This window comes from Aethalodelphis obliquidens, unplaced genomic scaffold (genome assembly GCF_003676395.1).
Source record: "Aethalodelphis obliquidens isolate GAN/ISIS:26980383/991018 unplaced genomic scaffold, ASM367639v1 scaffold58, whole genome shotgun sequence".
Classification (NCBI taxonomy): domain Eukaryota; kingdom Metazoa; phylum Chordata; class Mammalia; order Artiodactyla; family Delphinidae; genus Aethalodelphis; species Aethalodelphis obliquidens.
Genome location: NW_020838002.1, coordinates 9817205 through 9844798, shown reverse-complemented (window position 1 = coordinate 9844798; position 27594 = coordinate 9817205). Strand labels below are relative to the sequence as shown.

Sequence of the window (27594 nt, the reverse complement as noted above, 5' to 3'; positions counted from 1 at the left end):
TTTTTTTTTTTTTTTTTTTTTTTTTTTTTTGCGGTACGTGGGCCTGTCACTGTTGTGGCCTCTCCCGTTGCGGAGCACAGGCTCCGGACGCGCAGGCTCAGCGGCCATGGCTCACGGGCCCAGCCGCTCCGCGGCATGTGGGATCTTCCTGGATTGGGGCACGAACCCGTGTCCCCTGCATCGGCAGGCAGACTCTCAACCACTGCGCCACCAGGGAAGCCCTGTTTCGTTTTTTTTTTTAGTTCCATCTGGTTGTTGTTTAAATTACATTTAGGCCTTTATAAACAACCTTTTTTTGCCTAGTAGCATTTATAAATTAATATTTGAAATGCTGTATATATAATATACATTTTAAAATTTAGCTGTAGCATATGCTAGAATATAGGTCCATAATTATTTTAAAAAGAGCAAGTCATGGTATTGAAGATTAATTTGAAGTATTTTAATAAAAACTTTTCCTCACAGTATGAGGATATGTGTCTATTGTATCATACATAATTTCTGATATGTCCATGTAATCTAAACAACTTATTTTGGCTCTAATGATTAGATATGTTAATGTGTTTATGAATCACATAATTTTCTCTTTGTTTTCACTTTCTTCCCTTTCGGACAAAAAGAGAAAACCCCGTTACTTAACATGATTGTTTGTTAGTGGTTATGAGAATAATCAGATGAGATTCACATAAAAGAAAACATGCACATGAGTTAGTTTCATCTCTTTGTTTTCAATGAAATGGAACTAAAATGTAATTCTGAAACGTCTTAAGTTGTCTTTAATTGAAATAATATATTAGGACCATTACATTAAATTGTTTTCTGTTAGCAGAGAGAAAAGAACCTTCTTGGTTAATTTTATATGACATTTCATTCATCTAGTAAAAAGTATCTTAGATGGAGACTGTATTTTCTACATGCCAAATCTTGATGTACAATATTATATAACATCATATTATAGATTTACTTTGGAATCAAAGTTGTTTTCACATATGAATTCTACCAGTATCTCAGTCTTTTTCCTGCTAAAAAGTTGACTCAGTATTAGATTTATACTGTTTAAAAAATAGAACATCACATAGTTGCTACTTCTTAATATTTCACATATTTTAAGTTATATGCATTGAGGAGAGGGGAAAAATAAATATTGTTAATAAAAGTATAATTGTATCCTCATGTGAAACAAACTCTTTAATTATTTACCTATAGCTTTATTCTCACCATGCTGGCTTTGGGGAATCTACTGATTCACTCAATCTAATACCAATTTTCTAACTAAAATTTAAGATCGTATAAAAATCAGACTGAATTTCTGTGACAGTGCACTGCTACATATAAGCTTGTTAGAGAATAAAGAATTTAATGTGAATTAACAAAACATGTATTACTATTTAGAATCCAAATACTGATGATGTGAAGTCATACATTTTACCTTTCATTGTATAGACATTGAAAACTGGCCTGACAATGGTTGGGAAGGTGGTGACTCAGCTGACAGGCACGCTGCCTTCAGGTGTGACAGAAGATGATGTCGCCATCCATAGTAATTCAAGGCGGAGTCCTCTGGTCCCAGGCATCATCACAGTAATCGACACTGAGACAGTTGGAGAGGGCCAGGTAAGAACATGTGATGCATGTAATGTTCATTTTGTGCAGAGGATGGAGTAACTAACAATATCATTTGGGATCAAGATCATACAAAATGTATTTGGAGATGTGTTAATTTGGAATTGTAGAAAATTAAGGTTATCTCAGGTTAGAATTTTGTTTTTTTCAAAAAATGATGAGTAATTATTGTACAACACAGGGAATATAGCCAATATTTTATAAAAACTATAAATGGTGTAGACCCTTTTAAAAAATGATGAGTAACATGTTAAAACCTATTATTTCAGACATTGTTAATGTATCAAACCTGAAGGTAAAATTGAGGTTCTATAGAATTCTCTTGCTATCTCTTCATCAGGACATTTGTTCCATAAATAAATAATTATATATCTCATTTATACTGTTTAGTACTGTTTCTTTTTTTTAATGACACTTGTTATAACTTAGACTAATTATGACTAATTATGATGGTAATAAATGACAATAATATTAATAAATTGTATTACAAATTTTATTACAGATACCTCCTTATAAATATGGAAAAATATAAAAAAATCTCAAAAAATGTATTAGAATATATAAATGGTAATAACTTATTATAAGATCTTATATCTTCACATAAAATAGATTTTTACAGCCTATGTTCAGAAACATTTAGGAGTGATTATAAACATGGAGAAATACGTTATGCTTATGTAAGTCTTGCTAGAAAGAAACCAGTTGGGTTTTGTTTTTCTCCCTCATACAGTCATAGACAGTATTTTCCTTTGAATCATGGTCATGAATTTTAAAATACATTTCTGAAAGGAAGGTAATTTTCATGGTTTGTGATCCTTGCTATAAATACACAATGTAAACCTGATTACTAGAATGAGATAGGAGTAGAGCAAGATTTGGAAATAGAAATTATTTTAATTTTATATAGAATTTATATTTAATTCCATTTTCAGAACATAATTATGTGAGCCATTAAAATATTAACCCTAAATATTGCATGTTCTTTTGAGAAAATCTGCTTCCAGTATATGTGGTTCTACATCTTGATGAAAGATTACATTTGGCTGGTACTCATATACTAATTCCTATAGTAAGATCAAGTGGCATTTCAAAAAAATATGGACTGTGCTGCAATTAAAACACCCCCAAAAATCTTTGAATTTCTGGGTTATTGAATCTGGCTATTATATTTTATTTAAAATCTGAATAATACAATTCTCTGCCTTTCCCATCTTAACTTTGTGGTTAATCAGATATGTTACAGACTTGTATTCCTGTTTAAAACTCATTTTAATGAAGTGCTAGCAAACTTTTCAGTTGACTGTAATGACTTTTTTTTTTAAGTTGTGTTAATTAGCTCAAGTTGATAGACACATACAGATGTTCTCTTTTTAAATTGGAATTCAATATATAAACCCTTAGTGTTTTATGAGTGTTAAAGTAAAAAATATTTTCTTTTGTCCTTCGATTCTTAATTAATTCACCTCCAAGGCCACCCACATTTACTAAGTAGTAACAACCCTCCTCAACACTGTCTAGTTTGGTGAGTGGATTGAAATCTGTTAAGAATCTAGCATTTGTTGACAGACTGATTTGTGGTAATTTAAAAGTTGAAAATGTTATCTCATTATTTTTGATGAAATAGAGCTATAACTCATTAATTTATGTAATGAGTAAAAAGAAAAATTTAATTTATACGAAAAGCATAGCATTTGGTCTTGTGTTTTCACATGTGGTTTCTTTGGGGTTTTTTTTCCCCTAGTTCTTTGTTAACTTTTTATAACTTTAAATTGGAATTCTCACATTTGGAATATGGAAGTGAACAGTAGATTGTACAAAAGTTCATTTTTCTGTATAAGTGCATTGTTAACCCTGGAAACAAGTAAAGTTGTTCATTAGGAAATAAGAATCATAGAAATGTTAGCTTTTAAAAGTTAAAAAAGTGAAAGTGTTGCTCAACCTGAAAAGTTTTATCTTTTCTATTATTTGTTGGGAGCATAATCTCTTTTCATTCCTACTTATAACATATTCTGCAGTTTTGATTGATTTAAAAATTCTATTAAAAGACAGGAAATAAATAATAAGTTGCTATGTGCATTTTTAAGGAATTATAAATATTTTTTTAAGCAATAAGATTTCCTCAATATAATACTGTCTTCTTTTATTAATGTGAGTCTGTTTTTTGTCAGGAAGACATTTTTGTCTCTAATAAATAGTTCAGTTGAAGTACAAAGCTGTTTTTAGGTTATGCTGGATTGTATTAGAAAGACTGCAGTGGTTAATGTCATGGATTTATCACTTTTAGCCCTTTCCCACTGATGTTTGACCTTAGCTGTAGTGTTTCTTCTTGTCCCTATACATATCAGGAACTAAAGCTGACATTATGTGCACTTTTGCTGTTTAAAGCCATTGAGCCTTTAATAAATATATTTTCATGTTTACAGGGATAGTGTATAAAATTTGATTCACCATCTTTCTGATGCTGAATTGATTAGTTTGATTTGATGGTGACAGGATCACTGTATGGTACCTGCATTAAAGGGGAATGTATTTGCTTGACTTTGTCCATTTTTATCTGTGTTACTTTCATGTTTTATTTAAAAGCATTTCGTGGCTAGGATAAGTTAAGCGATAAAATTTGCCTTTATAAATTTATATAATTTTAGTTTAACAAGGTGGCAAAGTCTCTAATCAAAGAAAAACGCTCCAGAATGATAACATAAACTAGAGCTATTTCTTGCCCTGGTTGCAAATACAAGTGTTATTCATAGTAATTTGATGGTTCCTATGGTGTTTGTCTATCTTTTTGTTCATATGATAAAGCCTTATCCACCTTGTATCCACCTTGCTTTGCTTTGTTTTAACAAACGCAAGTTGTTGCTACATATACTTGGGGGTTTAGCCTGTTTAGTTAAGTAGTGAGTAAAAATTAAATGTCTCAGGACAACTGTATTGGGATATCGCTGGTATTGATTTGATATTGATATTTTAGGCAAGATGATGATGCAGTGGAGAGAATCTCTACAAAAGTATCTGATTGTTATATTTGTGAAGTTCATAAAGAGAACATTCGAAGAATCCTATATAGTGGCATGAGGTTTTGGTATTCACCAAGATTAATGAGCCTTTTTGCTGGATGGCTTCTGTATTAGTACCATCAAGTAGAGTACTCAGTGCTAATTGTATTGGAAGGAGAGGTATAGGGTTATAATATATGAAAGGAAAGGGAATCATAAGATTGAGTTAAAATAGAGAAGTGGGCAAAGGACAAAATATTTCAGTGAAAAAATAAAATACTTACAAATGGTGTAAAATCTTTAGACTTGACTTGTTATGAGAGAAAGACAAAACTACCCTAAGATACCACTTGTCACCTATCAGCATGAAAGAAATCAAAAAGCTTGCAGTATACTCTACATTTTTTTAATACTCTTTTAAAAGAATATATTTATTTATTTGGCTGTGCCTGGCATGCGGGATCTTTTTAGTTGTGGCATGTGGGATCTTTTATTAGTTGCGGCATGCAGGATCTTGTTTTAGTTGTGGCACACGGGATCTTTAGTTGCAGCATGTGGGATCTAGTTCCCTGACCAGGGATCAAACCCAGCCCCCCCTGCATTGGGAGCGTGGAGTCTTAGCCATTGGATCACTGGGGAAGTCCCTGCTCTACATTTTTCACTTTTAATTTTGAAATAATTGTAGACTCACAGTAAGTTGAAGATAGTTTCCCCAAACTGTGACATCTTATATAACTGTCGTAAAATATCAAAACCAGGATATTGACAATGACGCTTTACTGTTAACTAGGCTACAGACCATATTCAGCTCTCACCATTTGTTTTACTTGCATTCATTTGTGTGTGTATCCAGAATATTGAAAGAACTCCTATAACTGAATAATAAAAAGATAAATAGCCTTATTTTAAAATGAGCAAAGGATTTGAATAGCCATCTTTCCAAATATGATATGCCAGTGGCCAGTAAGCAGAAATGAGAGCCCTGGTACACTGCTGGTGGGAACATAAAATTGTACAGCCGCTTCGGAAAGGAGTTATTACCATTTGACTCAGCAATTTGTCTCTGAAGAGATTTGCTCTTAGGAGATATATTACCAAAAGAAATGAAAATATATTTTCATGTAAAAACTTGTACATGAATGTTCGTAGCAGCATAATTTGTAATAGCCAAAAAATAGGAGCAGCCCAAATGTACATCAACTGATTGATGGATGGTTAAATAAAATGTGGTATATACATACAGTGTAATATTATTTAGCAATAAGAAGAAGTGAAGTAGTGATTCATGCTACAAAATGAATGAACCTTGAAAATCTTACGCTTAGTGGAAGAAGCCAGTCGCAAATGAATACATATTGTATGAATCTATTTATATGAAATGTCCAGAATAGGGAAATCTACATAGAGAGGAAATAGATTGGTTGCCTAGGGCTTGGAGTTTGGAGGGAATCAGGTGGGGAGTGACTGTTAATGGTTATGAAGTTTCTTTTGGGTGATGAAAGTGTTCTAAATTTGATTGTCATAATGGTTGCACAACTCTGTATATATACCATATTTCCTAAAGCAATCTATCAGTTATTTAGCAGACTTAGTTTAACACACTTTCCTGGAGACTGCTCCTATAAGTTTCTTCTCTTTTTCTTGTTTTCCTTACCTAACATTTTTGAAAGTCAAATGGAAGAATGGAAAAGAGAGATGAGAGAAATAATTTATAACCCATGTTTCCCCCACTTGTGGTAAAATATATATAACATAAAATTTGCCATTCAGCCATTTTTAAGTTTACAATTCAGTGATATTAAGTACATTCACAATGTTGTACAACCATTGCCATTATCCATGTCCAGAACTTTTCATCATCTGTACCCATTAAACAGTAACTCCCCATCCCCCTGTTCTCACACTCCCTGTTGACCACCATTCTAATTTCTGTCTCCAATAGATTGCCCTTCCTTAAAAAGACATACAGTATAAACTGTTGAAAAGGATGTGGAGAGATGAAACCTTATACTCTATTGGTGGACATATGAAAGTATCTATACTTTGGAAAACAGTTTTTCCTATTTCTTAAAAAGTTCAGTATATATTTACCATATGACTGAGAAAATCCACTTCTAGGTATCTCCCCAAGAGAAATAAAAACATGTTTCACAAAAAAGATGTGTGTGCAGATATTCATAACAGCGTTATGCATAATAGCAATCAATTGGAAATAATCCAAATTGCCAAGAATTTTTTGGTGAACCCACATGTTGTGGTCCCTCCATCCAGTGGAATACACATAAGCAATACAAAGAAATGAATGATACCTGAAACAATATGATTGAACAAAAAAATTATATATTTAGAAAGAAATGGAAGATAAATCGCATGGTTCTATTTATTTGAAATATTTTGAAAAATTTTAGAAAAGGCAGATGAGATGAAATATACACTAGGGATTGTCTGGGGCTTGTGGTTGGTGTTCTAAAGTCATCATGAAGAAATTTGGGGGGTGTTGGAAGTATTCTAAATCTAGAATGTGGTAATGGTTATACAACTGTATAAATTTACTAAGCATTATCCACTTATATGGGGTGATTTGTATGTATGAATTTTGTGGTCATTGGGGAATGACTCCCAGCTATGATGAAGTGAAGAGATAAGCAAATCTTTTCCCCAGAAAATAAGTACATTACTGGACGGAATTGTCATACTGAGTGAAGTAAGTCAGAGAAGGAGAAACATCGTATGATATAGCTTATATGTGGAAGCTAAAAAAAAAATGATACAGATGAACTTATTTACAAAACAGACACAGACTCGCAGACTTAGAGAACGAACTTATGGTGAACTTATGGTTACCACGGGGGAAATGTCAGGGGGAGGGATAGTTAGGGAGTTTGGGATTGACCTGTACATACTGCTATATTTAATATGGATAACCAACAGGACCTACTGTATAGCACAGGGAGCTCTGTTTAATATTATGTAACAACCTAAATGGGAGAAGAATTTGAAAAATAATAGATACATGTATATGTATAACTGAATCACTTTGCTGTACACCTGAAACTAATACGACATTGTTAATCTGCTATATCCAATAGAAAATAAAAAGTTAAAAAAAAAATAGAGTCTCAGAGGCCTTTGGGGCAACATTAAACATGTCAACATATATGTAATTGGAAGATTGTTTTAGGGAATAATGATGTTTCTCAGTTGATAATTCCCATGATAATAATAGCACAAAGGAATGGGGAGGAAATGGAGCTATACTGGAGCAAGGAGCTATAATTTATTGCAATTAAGTGTGGAATTAACATGTAATCTTGTTGTCTATACAGCACCTTATATAGCCTGTACAGTAACCACTTAAGAAATTAATCCAAAGAATTAACAGAAGATAAAAATAGTAAACATTAAAAATAATTGTTTAACACAAAGGAAGAGGATCAGAGCAACAACAAACACCTGAGACATAAAAATAAATGGAAAATGGCAGACCTAAATCCAATTATATGTGTAATTATATTAACTATAAATGGACTCAAGTTAAAAGACAGTGATTGTCAGACCAGAATCACTTTAGATTCAAAGACATAATTGTTTCAAGTAAAAGGATGGAAGAAATGTACCATGCAAACAATAACCATAATAGAATTGGAATGGCTATATTAATATCTGATAAAAGACTTTAAGTCAAGAAATATTGCCAGAGGAAAAGAGGGATGTTTCATAATGATAAGAGAGTCAATGTAATAGCTAGATAAAACAATTAATAATGTGTAAACACCTAACAACATAGTGCAGCAAGCATTAAACAAAATCTGACAGATTGAAAGAAGAAATTCTAGCTAACATTTACAGTTTGAGATTTAAATACTGTGCTTTCAATAATTGATGGAAAAACTATACAGAAAATTTTTAAAGATTCAGAAGACTTGATTAAGACTGTCAACCAACATGACCTAAATCTTCCCCCAAAACCTACAAACGTAAGATTGTTTTCAAGAACATCTGGAACATTTTCCAAGATAGACCATATGATTGGCCATAAAACAAATCTAAAGAATGGAAATCAATAATAGAATGAAATTATGAAATGAAAGAGTCTCAAGTAAATTAGAAAATATTTTGAATGCAATGAACATAGAAATAGAACATATCAGAAATTATAATTGCAACTATATTATTGAATAATGGGAAAATTACAACTTTAAATGGTTATAGTAGAAAAGTGGTCCTAAATTAATAATCTTAGCTCTCCATTAAGAGATTTCAAAAACAGCAAATTATAACCAAAGCAAGACAAATGAAGTAAATAATAGAAATATGACCAGCAGTCAACAAAATAACAAACAGTGAAATGATGGGGAAAATCCAAAACTGGTTCTTTGAAAAGATTAACAAAGTTGATAAATCTGATGATATAGCAAATGGGATTGTTTTCTTAATTTCCTTTTTAATTTGGTCTTTGTTAGTGTATAGAAATGAAACTGATTGTGAGTGCTAATTTTATATCCTGCAACTTTGTTGAATTGTGTGTGTGTGTGTGTGTGTGTGTGTGTGTGTAATCTGCAAAATCTATTACAGAGGTAATTTTCTTTCTTTTCCAATTTGTATGCCTTGTATTTCTTTCTTTTTCTTTTTCCCCCCCTTTTGGTCTAGTTGCTATGGCTAGACCTTATAGTACTATGTTGAATAGTAGTACTGAGAGTTGGCATCCTTGCCTTTTTACTGATCTTAGAGGAAAATCTTTCAGTCTTGCCCATTGTATGTAATATTAGCTTTGGACTCTGCATATGTAACTTTTATTGTATTGAAGTAGTTTCCATGTATTCCTAGTTTATTGAGTGTTTTTATCATGAAAGTGGTTGAATTTTGTCAAATAATTTTTCTGCATTGATTGAGATGATCAATCATCTTTTGTTCTTCAGTTTGTTAATGTGGTATATTATATTAATTGATTTTTGTATGTTGAACCATCCTTACATTCCAAGTGTGAGTCTCACTTTTCTTGGTGTATGATCCTTTTAATGTGTTGAATTTTGTTTGATCCTGTTTTCTTTTAGATTTTTGCATCATTATTCATCAGGGATATTGATTTGTAGTTTTCTTTTTGTCTTTCTCTTGTTTTGGTCTCAGGACAATGAGGGTCTTATAGATACATGTTATAATCCTTTTTATTTCTGTGACATCAGTTTTAATGGCTCTTGTTTCATTTCTAATTTTATTTTTATTTTATTTGAATTTTTGAATTTTATTTATTTTTTATACAGCAGGTTCTTATTAGTTATCCATTTTATATATATTAGTGTATATATGTCAATCCCAATCTCCCAATTCATCGCACACACCCCCGCCACTTTCCCCCCTTGGTGTCCATACGTTCTCTACATCTGTGTCTCTATTTCTGTCCTGCAAACCGGTTCATCTGTACCATTTTTCTAGGTTCCACATATATGCATTAATATATGATATTTGTTTTTCTCTTTCTGACTTACTTCACTCTGTATGACAGTCTCTAGATCCATCCACGTCTCTACAAATGACCCAATTTCGTTCCTTTTTATGACTGAGTAATATTCCATTATATATATGTACCACATCTTTATCCATTCGTCTGTTGATGGGCATTTAGGTTGCTTCCATGACCTGGCTATTGTAAATAACGCTGCAGTGAACATTGGGGTGCATGTGTCTTTTTTGAATTATGGTTTTCTCTGGGTATATGCCCAGTAGTGGGATTGCTGTGCCATATGGTAATTCTATCTTTAGTTTTTTAAGGAACCTCCGTACTGTTCTCCATAGCTGAATCAATTTACATTCCCACCAACAGTTCAGGAGGGTTCCCTTTTCTCCACACTCTCTCCAGCATTTATTGTTTGTAGATTTTTTGATGATGGCCATTCTGAAGGGGAGGGGATGGAAAAAGATATTCCATGCAAATGGAAATCAAAAGAAAGCTGGAGTAGCAATACTCATATCAGGTAAAATAGACTTTAAAATAAAGAATGTTACAAGAGACAAGGAAGGACACTACATAATGATCAAGGGATCAATCCAAGAAGAAGATATAACAATTATAAATATATATGCGCCCAACATAGGAGCGCCTCAATACATAAGGCAACCGCTAACAGCTCTAAAAGAGGAAATCTACAGTAACACAATAATAGTGGGGGACTTTAAAACCTCACTTACACCAATGGACAGATCATCCGGACAGAAAATTAATAAGGATACACAAGCTTTAAATGACACAATAGACCAGATAGATATAATTGATATTTATAGGACATTCAATCCAAAAAACAGCAGATTACACTTTCTTCTCAAGTGCGCATGGAACATTCTCCAGGATAGATCACTTCTTGGTTCACAAATCAAGCCTCAGTAAATTTAAGAAAATTGAAGTCATATCAAGCATCTTTTCTGACCACAATGCTATGAGGTTAGAAATCAGTTACAGGGGAAAAAAATGTAAAAAACGCAAACACATGGAAGCTAAACAATATGTTACTAAATAATCATTTCTAATTTTAGCTATTTGAATTTTCTCTCTTTTTTGGTTAGTCTAATTAAGGGCTGTCAATTTTGTTGATTATTTTTAAAAAAAAACAAACTCTTAGGGATAAACAAAAACAAGGAGATGAAAGACTTGTACACTGAAAACTATAATACATTGTTAAAAGAAGTGAAAGAAGATACAAAATATGGGAAAAACATCTCGTGCTTGTGGATTTGAAGACAATGTTGTTAAAATATCCATAGCACCTAATGTGATATTAAATACAATATCTATGAAAATCTCTATGACATTTTGTGGCAGTAATAGAAAAAACCATCCTAATTTTCTTATGGAATCTGAAGGGACCCTGAAAAGCTGAAATAATCTTGGAAAAAGAAAAACACAACTCTGCCTCATTTCAAATCATATTGCAAAGCAATGGTAATTAAGATGATGTGCTACTGGTGTAAAGATAGATATGTAGACCAATGGAACAGAATAGAGAGTGCAGAAATAACACCATGCATATGCATCCAAAAGATTTTTGACAAGGTTGGAAAAAGCTCACAGTGGGGAAACGGCAGTCTCTTCAACAGATGAGGTTTGGAAAACTGGATAGCTACATGCAAAAGAATGAAGTTGGACCCTTACCTTATTCCATATACAAAAATGATTATAGATTATAGACCCAGCCATTAGACTGGAAACTATTAAACTCCTACAAGAAAACATAGGAGAAAATCTTTAGGACATTGGATCAGGCAATGATTTCTTAGATATTAAACCAAAAGCACAGGTAACAAAATAAAAAATAGACAAATGGAGCTACATCAGACTTTAAAACTTCTGTGTCTAAATGGAACAAATCAACCAAGTGAAAAGGCACCCTATGGAGTGGGAGAAGATCATTGTAAATCATATGGCTCATAAGGAATTAATATATAGTATGAATAAGGAGTTTCTACAACTCAACAATAATAATAATTAAAAAAAAACCCGATTAACAAATGGGCATAGGACTTGAATAGAAACTTCTCCAAAGAAGATGTAGGGATGTCCAGTAAGCATATGAAAAGATGCTCAACATCACTAATCATTAGCAAATCAAAACCACAGTGAAATACCACCTCCTACCTATCAGGTTGACCACTATCAACAGAACAGAATTTAACAGTGTTGACAGAAGATGGGGAGAAGTTGGAACCCTTGTGAACTTTTGGTGGGAGTGTAAAATGATGCAGCCATTATGGAAATCAGTATGAAAGTTTCTCAGAATATTAAAAATAGAATTACCATGTGATCCAGTAATCCCACTTCGGCATTTATATGCAGAATAATTCAAATCAGGATCTCGAAGAGATATTTACACACTCCTGTTCTTTGCAGTGTTATTCACGGTACCCGGGAGGTGGAAGCAATCCAAATGTCCATTGCCAGATAAATGGATAAAGAGAAATGTGGTATATACATACAATGTAATAATATTACACAACCTTAGGAAAGAAGGAAATCTTTTTACATGTTACAATGTGGATGAACCTTGAGGACATTGTGCTAAGGGAATAGCCAGTCACAAAAGTACAAATACTAAATTCTTCCTTTTATTTTGAATATCTAAAGTAGTCAAAATCATGGAAACAAAATTAAAAGGTGGTTACTAAGGGTGGGAGGAGGGAAGAGGAAGAATTAGTGTTTAGTGTGTATAGAATTTAAGTTTTGCAAGATGAAAAAGTTCTAGAAATCTGTTAGATAACAATATGAGTATACTTCACAGAACTGAAGTGAATACTTAAAAATGGTTTAAGTGGTAATGAAAAAAATCTACAGACAGAAAAATGATCAGTCTGCAGCTTAACTGAATTGCAGGTTCTAGCCAGAACAATAAGGCAAGAAGATTAAAGCATTAAGATAGGAAAGGGTGACAAATCAGATGTTTCTATATAACGGATTGTTGTAATGGTTGTAGTACTGTATAAAATCATTGAATTGTAAAAATAAAATAAGTGACTTTTATGGAATGTAAATTACACCTCTGTAAAGCTTTTTACCTTAAAAGAAAAATTAACTTTGCCAGTGTAGGACTACTTCCTGGATTACTTCAGATTAAATTCTTTATGTCGATCATGATCCAATATTGGTACAGTAGGTTTTTCCTTTGCAACATTAGATATGTGAAACTTTTTTGTTTCTTGAGTTAATTACTTGCTTTGTAAAACGAATACATGTTATTTTAAAACTTTTTTCCTTAGGGATCATTGAACAGTGTACTCACAATGGGCAAATTGTATGGAATGTAAATTGTATTTCAATATGCTTAGAAAATTAAGGGGAATAAATTTGAGATACAAAACTGCCTGTTCCAATATACTTTTGCTTGGTAATATTTTCAAAGAAGTGATGTGTCCATCTAAAATCTAGGAGTTAGATTAAAGTACAAAAGACCATAACTTTTTACTTTAAGTAAAAAATATTTCGATAATTCCTCTAATATATGGCTGTTTGTTTGTATTTAACTTATGTTGTTTTTCACTGTTCTGTTCCAGTCATGGCCAAGAGTTTTTCAGCAGGCTATAACACAATAAGAACTCTTGCTCCTGTTCTTAGATGAAGCTCTGCATAGCTGATTTTATGCTTTTCGTTTTTTTCTGAATCTACGTGTCAAGAAATTATTGTCTCTGTCATGTACAGTCAAGTCAACCAACTGTTTTTAGAGGTTATATGATTGATCTGCTGGGGACATGTTACATCTTTTCCTATTTCTGAAGTGACATTCTCACCTTATATTGCCAAGAATAATCTTCAAATGTAGTGGAAACATGTTATTTGGTCAGGGATGCAGTGGTGTATCTGTGTATATCTTCAGGCTCAGTAGTTGGTTAACTTCCATTTGCCTTCTTCCTTTTTGTAAAGGTGCTTGTGAGTGAGGATTCTGACAGTGATGGCATCGTGGCCCATTTCCCTGCTCATGAAAAACCAGTGTGCTGTATGGCTTTTAATACAAGCGGTATGTCCTTCCCTCCCCTTCACCCCCCATTTATGTTATGGGTTTTCCAACCAATTTTTTGGAAATGGAAAATATGAAATATATGTGTTAGTGTATGTGAGATAAGTAAATAGTTTTCAGTAAGTGATTATTGAATGAATGAATTTATAATAAAAATTTAGAAACTCCCTAAAGATTAGTTTTACTCTGAGCAAAGTTGTGATTAAGTAGTAGCAGTAGATAAATAATAGTAGATAAACAGTGCTGTTGAACTGCATTAATTTCTGTATTATTAGTAAGGTAAGGACTTCAATATATGAAACTACATATGTATGTGAATGGCATTTTCTCTGTAACTTCAAGTTTCTTTTTAACAATACAGTGACAGATGTACTGTCACCCTGATTAAACAGGTCTTCACATTTTAATATAGTGTGTGTGTGTGTGTGTGTGTGTGTGTGTGTGTGTGTGTGTGTTTGTATTTTGCTGAACTGTTTGACAGTTTATACGTGATGACATTTCACCCATTACGAATTAAGCATGCATTTTCTAAGAGTAAGGCCCTTCTTGTACTTTATAGGCAAATATTATATTATATTCAGAAAAGTAACACATTATGTTATCTAATATCCAAGTCATAATTTAAAATTTCCCAATTGTCTCAAAAATGGGTTCTCTAACTGCTTCAAATCAAGGTCTAATTAAAGTTTACTCCTTACATTTTATGTCTCTTTAGCTCCTTTTAATCCAATTTATTACTTTCACCTTTTTCCCCCTAAATTTCAGTGTCCAGAGCAGTTATCTTATCCAAACTCTGCATTTGTCACATATTTTTTTCATTATAATAATGTTTTCCTTATTCCCTAAAAGGCTTTTAAATACATTCAGGCCTAAAGATTTTTTTTTAAACTTCCTAAGTATTGCTGTCTACATCATTTCATCCCAGCAGGAGACACATTATATCAGGCTCTCTTGCAATTTATGATACTGTGTTTGATCACAAGAATAAGTTAGTGACCCATCAGACATCTGCATTTTGCAAATAGGTTGTCTTGTGGAGATTAGCAAGTGCAGAGTGTTATTTTGGCCTCATTTCTGAAACAACTTTTTACTAAATAGTTTTGTTACATTGAAGGCTATAGAATGGTGGTTTGTCTAATTCTATCATATTTTCTGTATTGATTAACTGCTGTATTTTAAAAAAGATTTTTCTCTCATCAACCATAAATGAACCATAGTTCTCCTGTATGCAAAAAACAGGGCAAAAATGTAATACTTTCTCTTTACCAATTTTCATAGTTAGGAATTAGTTTAATACGTCCAGTGGTGGAATTCCACTTCAGTGGACTTATTTTTAAAATACTTTGATTATGAATAGAAGATAAAATTGCTCTTATGCTTTCAGAGCTGAAACAATCTACGTAAGTTTGCAATCTTTTCCTTGCTTGGTGGGTCTGAAGAGACTGCCATTTTTATCTTATTCTGCAGAATATTAGGTAAAATTGATGGAAAGGCCCATCTTTTCCCCCTTCTTTTCATCTTTTCAGATAAAGAATGATGGTAAGAGGATAATATAAAGTATTTTGAATAATTTTCCTCTGATTATCTTAGGTATTTTCAATAGAGAGGAAGATTTTGTAGTAATTGTTGATCATTAGGGTTGATTTAATTAATGAAGACAAAGATTTATTGAAATGATCTGAATGTTGTGGGAATTTAGTTAAATTTGAAGAAACAGTCTGGAAGTTATGTCACTTATAGCACTCTACTTGGAGTAACCAGCATGACTCATTTTGATAGTCCATCTGTTATGTCAGATCTCCTTTGTATTAATGTATATTTCATATTGCCATAGTTAGGGTGCTGCAGAAGTCTGAAGCTGTATTTTCTCCTGTCTATGAATTTCCATTGTTACCAGAACATCTTATATAACTTAAAGAATGTTTTAGTTACTTCTATCATCGTGTCATTGTGTACCAGTTTTCATAGTTTCAGAGTGTCATATAGTTGGAATATTACAGTATGTAGGCATTTCAGATTGGCTTCTTTCACTTACTAATATGCAGATATTTAAATCTCCTCTGTGTCTTTTCATGCCTTGATTGCTCATTTCTTTTTAGCACTGAATAATATTCTATTGTATGGATGTATCATACATTATTTACCATCTGTATATATTATTTATTGAGCTGTCTGTATCTTTCATCTGCTTTTTAATTGGTTTGTTCATTTTTTGATTGTTGAGTTTTAAGAGTTCTTTGTATATTTTGGATAACACTCCTGTATCAAATATGTGTTTTGTACATATTTTCTCCCAGTCTGTGATTTGTCTTCTCATTCTCTTGAAAATTTCTGAAAATCAAAGTATTTAATTTTAATGAAATCCAACTTATCAATTATTTCTTTGATGGATCTTTCCTTTGGTGTGTTATGTAACAGTTCAATACATATAAATTGACATTCTTGTACTGTTGTATTCTTAATTTGGTCTCACACCAAATCTTATAATTTCTTGGAGGGAAGAGAATTTTATGAGAACTATTTTATGAGTTTTAGGATCTCTTACAGTTCTTCTTGAATCTAAAATAGAGCTTCTTAACCTGGGTCTGAGAGGTCCATGGGTAATATTTAGACAGTATGTGAACCTAGAAAGAAAAATATTCATCTTTATTTTCTTTAACCTGTAATGAAAATTTCTTTCACTTATGAATATGTACAATAAACCACTGAAATACTAGCTTGCTGGTGAGTTTGTGAGTAATAGAAATAATGGATATTTTCATATCATTTTGATGTTATTTATATAATTCTCTAAATAATGCTTATGGTTCAAAATCATGGTAGAGCCTATATTTTAATATATTAATAAAAACATATTCTACCACATATCAATTTTTATAACCCTAAGTATTTTACTTTGTCTTTAAAAAAATATTATTCTGAGAAAGAGGTTCCTAGGCTTCACCATGTTGCCGAAAAGGTTCATGGCACTAAAATGTTTATGAGCCTGTTCATGCTTGGTGTGATTTCACCTGTTTAAACTAAACACATTGGAAGCTAGACTTCATTCACAGTGCCTGGTTCAGTCCCTACCCATGGAGTCTGCTGGTGGCATAGGGACTTTTTTTAAAAAAGGAAGATAAATCCTTTGGGGAGTAAGGACAGAGTGCTAGGAGGTGAATGTTAACTTGGTCTTCTGCTTTTGGAGAAGGTTCTTAAAAAGGAAGCCAGTTCTAAATTGGAACCAAAAGATGATTAGGAAATAATGATTCAGTGCCTGGTATATAAATTAATATTAGTTGAATGAATGAGGCAAAAAAAATATGGCACATTTGACATAGATTTTGAAGCAGAGGCTATACAGTGGACTCATCAGTTTGTTATGTGGCAGATTTATTTTTCAATGTGTCAACATTTCTGCAAAATTTTATAAAATGCTTTGTATCTCTGTAAAAATTTGAATTAAATGGAGGGTTCATAATTCAGCAAGCACTCACAAAATTGGTTTGCAAAATCTTTTATAGAAGCTGGTAGACACAGATTTAGTGCAGTTGCTTACAATTCATCTTAGTTATTTACTGTTCATCTCTGAGTATTTTTGCCATTCAGAATATGACTTTTATTGTTTGAGTATGAACAAGTATGTACATAAAATATTCAATTCTCAATGATTTGAAAACCTTGATTTTATTTTAGCTATTCAGTAGCTGCACAACGTCTTAGAGAAAGGTATTGCGCTCAGCTATGGCTGCTAACTATTATCCAGCTCCTATCACTAGGGGACATTTTATTTTGCTTGTCTAGTTTCTGTATCACGTTTCTCGTTTTATCCTAACATTCTCGGATTCAGACATACACACAGACATACGAAATATTTGAGGCAAGAGGCTTCTTTGCCATTTGTAAATGCATGAATACCGTAGTAGTTATTTTTTTTCCTTGTAATTTTTTATGTAATACTTAAAAATATTTTGGGGAGATCAAATGTATTTTCTATCAAAATTTAAGTTCTCTATGAATTTACTTATAAGATGAGGCACTTTTCTGTTCTCTGGCTAAGTTATTTCTGTTAGCTTCTGAACTTTCATTAATTGCTATTTTGTACAAAGGCATCTAATTTAAAAGGCCCTTGCCATAGCACTTGTTTTGTTGTTGTTTAAATAGTACCTTTTCAAAATGTAACTTTGTAAATCCTCTAGTAATACCCCAGTTTTTCCTTACATGTATCCAATATATATTTCAAAATTTATTTATATTCAAGTTTTAACTAACCCTCTAATAATTCTCTATTTGGTTAAAGGCATTTTCATTTGGTATGTAATGTGGCCAATAATAACAGTAGTGCTTGTTGAAGTACTCTTAATGGGCATAGGGAAGTTCACTTAAAAAAATAAGTTTAACAAAACATATAAGAAAAGTTGATTGCCTGTTTTTTGTTTTTAAACCTGATTTTCTCTAACTAGTTTCCCTGTATATATGTATCACTGTTTTACTTTTATTTAGAGAGGCCTATTTTTAACTGCCAGAATTATTACCATGTCCTGTGTATCAAAATTCAAGAACAAACCAGGAATGCTGTCCATCTCCTGAGAAATTTTAAAAACAATGTACATGATGGAATAACACTGCAAAGTGAATTAAGGAGAAAATGTAGGTTGTTTGACTGGGTGGCATGCAGTTCAGCCTTGTATGGGACCTATTCAGAAAAGAAATTAAGGGGTACCATTAAATAGAGCCGTGAAACTTTCAGTTCAGCAGCTGCATTCAGTTTGTTTTTCAGTTTCTCCTTCCCATTCTTGTTTATTAGCTATGAGTGAGTCCTGAATTAAAATAAATATTTTAATGGCAACATTTATGATTTGGTTAGAAGAACTGGAGACGCATCATGCTTAGATCTAGGCAGATTCAATATGGGTGGTGCAAGTTTGTTGCTTTCAATTATTTAGATACACGATGAGTATATTTTATATTGTATTTTCAACCTTTTCTAGGGAACTTCTTTTAAAATTAATAAACTATTTTTTAGAGCAGTTTTAGGTCCACAGCAAAAGTGAATGGAAAGTGCAGAGAGCTCTCATATTCCACCTTTCTCCCATCCCCCCCCCCCCTCAGGCCCACACCAACAACCTCCCACGCTAACAGCATTCCACACCACATTTATCATTTTCTTACAGTTGATGAACCCATGTTGACACATTATTATCATCCAAAGTCCACAGTTTACGTTAGGGTTCACTCTTGGTGGTGTAATTTCTATGGGTTTTAACAAATTAATATGAACATGTACTCACCATTATAGTATCATACAAAGTAGTTTCACTGTCCTTAATGTTTTTCATGAAATTTGAGACTTCTCAGTCATTATTTCTGCCTCTTTTCCCCTCTTCTTTCCTTCTTGGACTCCTGTAGATTCACCTCCTCGATAGTATCCCACAGATCTCAGAGGCTCTTCATTTTTCCTCGTTCTTTTTTTGTTAAGCTGGATACTCTCAATTGATTTCTTCTGCTGTTTAAATCTGCTTTTCAAGCCAGCCCCTCTATTGAATTTTTCATTTCAGTTATTGTAAATACTTTTCTACTCCAGATTTCTATTTGTTTCTTTTTATAATGTTATCTCTTTATTGATTTTCCCTACTTGGTGAGACATTCTCATACTTCCCTTTAATCCTCTAGACATGGTTTCTCTGTATCCTTGCTAGGATTTGGTAGTCTCATCATTTTCTATTTTGTATATATATACACTAGATATAGGCCCTCTGTAAGATATGTGATATGGAAATCTTTTTTCCCAGTAAGAAGTTTTTCCTTTTGTATTTTTAATAGGGTCCTTTGCAGAGCAAAATTCTTTACTTTTTGTGAAATCCATTTTTTCCTATTTATCTATCTATTTATTTATTTATTTATGACTGTGTTGGGTCTTCATTGCCGAGCACGGGCTTTCTCTAGTTGTGGTGAGTGGGGGCTACTCTTCAATGTGGTGTGTGGGCCTCTCATTGCGGTGGCTTCTCTTGTTGCGGAGCATGGGCTCTAGGGCACGTGGGCTTCAGTAGTTGTGGCACACGGGCTCAGTAGTTGTGTCTCGCGGGCTCTAGAGCGTAGGCTCAGTAGTTGTGGTGCACGGGCTTAGTTGCTCCGCGGCATGTGGGATCTTCCCGGACCAGGGCTTGAACCCGTGTCCTTTGCATTGGCAGGCGGATTCTTAACCATTGCACAATCAGGGAAGCCCAATTTTTAAAATAATTTTTTATTCGTAAATTTGGGATTGTGCTATACATTTGTGAACTTTTTTATTATTATTATTATTATTTTTGTTTTCGGTACGCGGGCCTCTCACTGCTGTGACCTCTCCCATTGCGGAGCACAGGCTCCGGACGCGCAGGCTCAGCGGCCATGGCTCACGGGCCCAGCCGCTCCGCATCATGTGGGATCTTCCCGGACCAGGGCACAAACCTGTGTCCCCTGCATCGGCAGGCGGACTCTCAACCACTGCGCCACCAGGGAAGCCCATTCTTTTTTTTTTTTTTTTTTTAATTTTATTTACCTGGCTGTGTCGGGTCTTAGTTGTAGCACTCAAGATCTTTGTTGCAGCATGTGGGATGGGGGCTTTGTTGTGGTGAGGGCTCTCTCTAATTGTGGTTTGTGGGCTCCAGAGCGTGCGTGCTCAGTAGTTGGGGCATGCAGCCTCTCTAGTTGTGGTGCATGGGCTCAGTAGTTGTGGCACATGGGCTTAGTTGCCCTGTGGCATGTGGGATCTTAGTTCCCTGACCAGGGATCGAACCCGTGTCTCCTGCATTGGAAGGCGGATTCTTAACCACTGGACCACCAGGGAAGTCTCTGTATTTATATTTAAATTTATGATCCCCTTTGTGTTATTTTAGGTTTATGACCAGATTTAGGTCATGATTTTCCCCTATTCTTTGCTACTTCATAATTTTTTCAAGATACTATCCTTCCTCCATTGAATCGCTTTTTTCTTTTTTCCCTTTTTTTTTTTTTTTTTTTGCGGTACGCGGGCCTCTCACTGTTGTGGCCTCTCCTGTTGTGGAGCACAGGCTCAGCGGCCATGGCTCACGGGCCCAGCCGCTCCACGGCATGTGGGATCTTCCCAGACTGGGGCACGAACTCGTGTCCCCCACATCGGCAGGCGGACTCTCAACCACTGCGCCACCAGGGAAGCCCATTGAATTGCTTTTGTACTTTCCTCAATAACATACTTCTGTTGGCTATTTCTGCTTTCTCTGATAAAGATTACTTTTTTAAAGCATTTTTTTGATTGAAAGTATCTGTATTTTGCTCATAATTTTGAGGAATATGTCAACTAGATATGATAGTTTAGTTCAGTGGTTATTTTTTCTTTCAGCAACTGTCAGCTCTCTTTCTTTATTCACAGCTTTTGACATTATTAATCTTAATCCTCTTGATTAGTTGGGTACAGAGTTGTACTTTTGTGGGGGTGGTATTCTAATCTGTCGTGTCAGCTCAAATTGAGCCCTTGAAAATTTTTCAAAAGGTTGCTGAGTTCTCCTTATCCTCACCTATCTTGGACCCCTCTTCCTCCTGCTGTTCTGCTCAAGGTGAGAGCAGCTAGTTTTACTTATTGAACTTTCAAATAGTATTTTTTACAACTTTATTATGTTCTTCATCGGTTTGTTATAGAGCAAGAACCAATAGCCTCTTTTGGTTTTATAAATCATCCCCAAATCCTGCTCACTGGTCATTTGACATGTAAAATGTTCTCTATGATACTAGGTTTAGACAATAGCCTGTGTACATGTATTAGTCATCTCAGGCTGCCAGAATGCAATACCGTAGGCTCGGTGGCTTAAACAACAGAAATTTCTTTTCCCACAGTGATTGAGGCAGGAAGTCCAAGATCAAGTTTCCAGCTGATGGTTTCTACTGAGGTGTTTCTTCCTGGCTAAGAAATAGCCACCTTCTCGATGTGTCATCACATGGCCTTTCCTTGGTACAAGGGAACAGGGAGAGAGACAGACAGACAGAAAGAGAGAGAGAGAGAGAGAGAGAGAGAGTGCGATCTCTGTGGTGTCTCTTCTTACCAGGATACTAATACTATCAGATCAGGGCCTCACCCTTATGACCTCATTTAAACTTAGTTACTTCCACAGAGACCACACCCCCACACCCCCCATTCCACATATAGCCACACTGGGTTTTTAGCATTTCAATATAGGAATTTTGGGGCTGTACAGACATTTAGTCTATAACAGTGTATATGAGAATCGTTCAGTTATTCTTGTTTTTAGAAAGTCTTGTTTGATCACAGCCCAATTCTAGGTTATTCTGTTCAACTGTGATTGTTGTATCATACTCCATGTTTACTTCCATTTTAAGATATTCACATATTTTGTAAGAAACGTTAAATGTTAATGATACTTCCGTCTTTCAGCAACTTCCTTATTATTGAGTGTATTGTCGAAAAGTATTACAGCCTGGTACAAGTTTACTGCTTCAACCTGATCAACATTTTTCTTCCCATATTTGGCCATTCTAGTTATTTTTCAGCTCCTTAAACATGTTACATCATTTTACCTCTGCCTGGAAGCTTCTTCTCCCTGGCTCTTATTTATCTGTTGAATCCCATCTTAAGTATCATTTTGGGAAGACTTACCTGACCCTATGTAAAATATCATGTCTCCCCTTCATCCTGCTACTTAATAAGGCAAGCTACTTAATCTGCTTGGATCACTCACAGTACTTCCGTTTCCTCATAAGTAAAATGAGGGCTATACTGGCATCTTAAACAATACTTAAAATATACTGAGACATTTATTGAAGTCTCAGTTGTTGTTGTTTTCATTATTATTAACCTCCCTCATCCTAGTTTTTATTTATATCCATCAAGAGTATCCTTTCAACATGTTTTCTGTTAGAGGTAAACTTTTATTTCGTCCCCAGGTATTATTAGCCTGGTAATTTTCACATAGTTGATAGTGAGTAAGTGCACATTGAATAATTACATTAATTAATTGTCTTTTTCTATCATAGTAATTATGGGAAAACTCTGGCAGGGCAGAGATAAGGCATTAATTTAATGTAATTAGTCATTTGTTGAATAAAACCAACTTACTTCCAATTTGTGATTTGATCAAGAATTGTCTCCCTCCCTCAATTGTGGGATTATTCCATGATGCCAGTTATATTAAATGCAGATGCATATCACATGTAATTAATATTGAAATTAAATTTAAAATATCTTGCGGAAACTATATCATATTTGTGTGACTTGGTACGCTAGATTGGCATATTATTAATTGTATGGCATTTGACACCAAAGAAGATATGTATTTCTTTATTAATTAAATTGGAAATTAGAGATGTAAGGAAGAAATTGTCAACTCCTTGCAGTCAGCCTGACGTTTCTCAAACAGACCTATTGTCTTTAATTCGGCAAATAATTGATCTGCCTTCCAGAGGCGTTACTTCTGCCAACTGAGTAGCCTAGAGCTGTGAAGGGCAACACATCTACATTTTATTTTATTTTATTTTATTTTATTTATTTTATTTTGTTTTTGTGGTACGTGGGCCTCTCACTGTTGCAGCCTCTCCCGTTGCGGAGCACAGGCTCCGGACGCGCAGGCCCAGCGGCCATGGCTCACGGGCCCAGCCGCTCCGCGGCATGTGGGATCTTCCCAGACTGGGGCACGAACCCGTGTCCCCTGCATCGGCAGGCGGACTCTCAACCACTGCGCCACCAGGGAAGCCCCCACATCTACATTTAAAATAATTACCCTTCCTTGGCAGGGAAATTGCTTTTCCATCCATTAATAAGAGGAAAATGAACATTGGGTCTCTAGTAAAGTAGATTAAACATGTACCCCTTTGGATGCTTGACTGCATCTTTAACAGACTTGAAATTTTTCTGGTTACTTAAATGCTATATATCGAAAGGTGATGGTGGTCTTGGGTTAATCATTTAAAAAGTTGGATTTTTCTTTTTTGCGCAGTTTTCCCCATTGATCATAGCAAGTTGTCAGAAAAATACCTTGTCTTGATTTTTTGTTAACGAGTATGCCTTGTAGATTTATAGAATTATGTGGCTTTAGATTTTTCCTCTCATGTGACAGCTTTGGTTTATTACTGTTAGTCAGTCATACTATATCATTAACAATGCAAAAGCAGCTTGAAGAGTTTATTGCCAACCCCTCCCCCCCACCAACAAGGGGATGTTTCCATTAGAGGTCTGTAGTTACTCTCCTGTTTTTTCATCTTGTGAAGTGATGTCTTTTACTCATGTAATGGATTGCTCCTTGGAGAATTTGTTGTCTTCGCTCTGTTCATTGTGGTGCTAGGCTTGTATGAGAGTCAAACTTTTCAGGTTTGATGTGCCATAAAGTACAGTAGGCACCATGCCTAGGGCCCACAATAATTTTAGGGTCCCACCAAAACGTTTCATTCCTTTTAAATGCCAAAAAAAATGTGTGTGTGTATATATATATATATATATATATATATATATATATATATATAAACTTTTAGGTTGATAGAATGCCTTAATACACGTTTAAAACCAACAACAGTAGTCATAAAATATTTTTTTCCTGGAGGGGTTGGGGGGGTCAACGAAGGCAAAATTGTCCAGAGCCCACGAAAGTGCTAATCCAGCTTTGGAATCCTGCATGTCCATTAGTAAGGAGGGGCCCTGCTCCTTCACTGCCACCACTGCCACAGCAAAGATGCTCAATTAATACTGAATGAACTAATGAAAGATGTGAATGCATACAGTGGCATACTATGTAAAAACATGAAGTAAATATATATGCCTGTAACACTATAGCTACAACAACAATATAGACCCAGTATTAAATTTTGAAGAAGGTACAGAAGGATATCTATAACCAAGTACATACAGGCAAAGTAGCCAAGGTTGAATTAAACTTTTTAAAGGACAACTTTAAAACAGTAAAGTACTTGAATATTGTTGTCCCTTCTCCTTTCCACTCTTCTAGAATGCTCTGGCCCTCCCCTAGCTTCAGGCTTGTTTCAGTTTCCTCTTTCAGATTGGTCTATATTCTTGCCATATATTAAATATTTTTTTATTCAACATTTTGAACAGTACTCTGAGAACGGTTTAAGTATTTTTCAAGGATAAGCATATTTCAAAGGACATATATTAAATTCAGTATGGTGGGTGCCTATTGTGGGAAAGGATGGGAGTGGGTGCAGGAATGGAGGAAGAGAAGGAAAACGTGAAAGCAGCAGTCTATTCAAAATTAATAAATATAATCTTAACAAAGTCTTACCAATAGCATAGAAAAAATAAAATTATTATTTAATTAAAAATGAACTAAGTTCACTCCCCCCAACCCCATACCTCCATTATTTCATGGGAGGTTTTTGATTGTTCTTGTTATTGGTCTCTCTTTTTTTCAAGTCATATCTTTTTTTTCTTTTTAAGTCATATCTTTTTGATGGGCTAAGAAGCCATTGTATTTGTCTATATAGATATAGACCTATTTTCTAATATTTGCTACGTTTGCAAATATACCCAAAATAAAAGTGTTAAGTGATGACCAAATTTTATCTTCCATCTAATCATTATGTGTTACATCGTTTCTGATCTCCCCTGTTAGAACCCTGAATGAAATCTGTTATATTTTCATATATACACAGTGGAATTCATGAATAATGGTGCTTTGACCACTCATTTGGCCATGCTGAACATCTGAGACTTGTAGACCTCTTTCTTGACTCCTCACTGTGTATCTGTATTTCTTATACATCTCTCTGTGACTGCTATGTTCTTTCTTTATTTTTTGGTGTTTTTTTTTCCCCCATAGGGCTAGTGTTTTAACTCTCTAACTTCTCTCTTTAGCATCTTTATCTTTTCCCTCTCTTTCACTGTAGATAAAACCACCAATGTTATCTTGTTTCCTCACCCTTGTTATTGTTTTGGTTCGTCTTCATTTTTATTGAACTGTAGTTATATGGTACAGATTGTACAAATCTTAAGTGTATAGCTTGGTGATTTTATAACTATATATATATCTACACACACACACACACACACACACACACACACACACACACACACACAAACTCCAACCAGAAAATTTTAAAGTTCTGTTTCATACATCTGTGAAGTACATCAAATGGCATTCCTTTGGAAATTCCTAAATTTCCAAATTTACCTTTCAATTTATATCTTACAGGCTTAATACATAAAATATGTCTTCTAAGCAGACTGATCTGTCTACCAAAATCCTATTAACCTCAGTTCGCAATGTATTTTATTATGAACTTGTAGCAATGATTGTCTGTGACATTAATTTAGTATTGCTGTGTGTGTGTGTGTGCGTGTGTGTTTATCTGTATCTGTGTATACAATTTTTCTTTGAGGATGGTAGCATTGTGTTGGTACATAAGAATGTTCCCAAGGTAACTGCTTTATCTAAAAATTTTACATTTTTGCCATCCTAGTGACCTTCTATGTTGTGATGTTACAATTAATTATATGGTGAGAAAACTCATTAATTCAATTATGGTAGAAAACCATGTTTTCATAAAAATGTTTTATCACTGTTGTGCTTTGATATCCTGTGAGTGTTTTGTGTTAATATTGTTCACTAATAGTTAGCTTTATTAAAAGCGAATGTTTAAACCAAAAATAATCAACGGAAGCTTATTCTAAAATAATATCGAGATTCAGAGGATCTAAAATAGTCAAATCAATCTTGAAAAAGATGAGTAAATTTTAAAAACTGAAACTACCTAAATTTCTCACTTACTTGATAAATCTACAGTAATGTAGAAAAGATGGTTTTGGGTAAATATAGTCATAGATGGATGGAATAGAATCCAGGAATTGATCAAACACTTATGGTCACTTGATTTTAGACCAAAGTGTCACGTAATTTGTTAGGGATAGCATAGTTTTCTCAACAAATGGTGCTAGAGCAGCTGGCATATCCATTTAGGAAAAAATAAACTTTTCTTTAACACCATACACAAAAATTTAACTCAAAATCAATCATAGACTTAATTTAAAACCTGAAACTATAAACCTTCAAAAAGAAAACAGAAGGATTATATTATTGTGCCAGGAGGGATAGGGGAAGGTTTCTTAGATAGGACACCAAAAAAACAAACTGTCAGATTGGTCTTCATTAAACCTTTTGGGATACGTACGGTTAAGCAAATGAAGTGGGGTGCCATAAACTGGGAGAAAATATTTGAGATAAATATACACATATATAAGTTTATATGTATTTTATAATGTAATATAAATATACTTTAAATGTATATAAAATAAAGACCAAACAGTTTAAAATGGGCAAAAGATTTGAACAATCATGTCACAAAAGAAAATATGTAAATAGCCACTTAGCACCCCAACATCACTGATCACCAAGGAACATGACATATGTAAACCACAAGAAACCACCAAGTGCTCACTGAAGTGATTAAATTTAAAAAGAGTGGCAATACCAAATGTTGCAAAATTATGGAGTTCACGGGAAGGTAAGATGATACAGCCACTT

General features: G+C 34.0%; 1 protein-coding gene across 10 annotated transcripts in view; it reads left to right on the top strand.

Annotated features, from left to right (window-relative positions):
* BCAS3 (BCAS3 microtubule associated cell migration factor) overlaps positions 1 to 27594 on the top strand; it is a 574202-nt gene that overhangs the window by 158133 nt on the left and 388475 nt on the right. For all 10 annotated transcript variants that reach the window (XR_003428780.1, XM_027087291.1, XM_027087292.1 and 7 more), the window contains 2 exons: positions 1444 to 1614; positions 14023 to 14116. Coding sequence is in view for 9 of the 10 variants with exons in the window: in XM_027087291.1 (XP_026943092.1) it covers positions 1444 to 1614; positions 14023 to 14116 (265 nt within the window). In the remaining variant the exon portion in view is untranslated. The remainder of the gene's footprint in view (positions 1 to 1443; positions 1615 to 14022; positions 14117 to 27594) is intronic.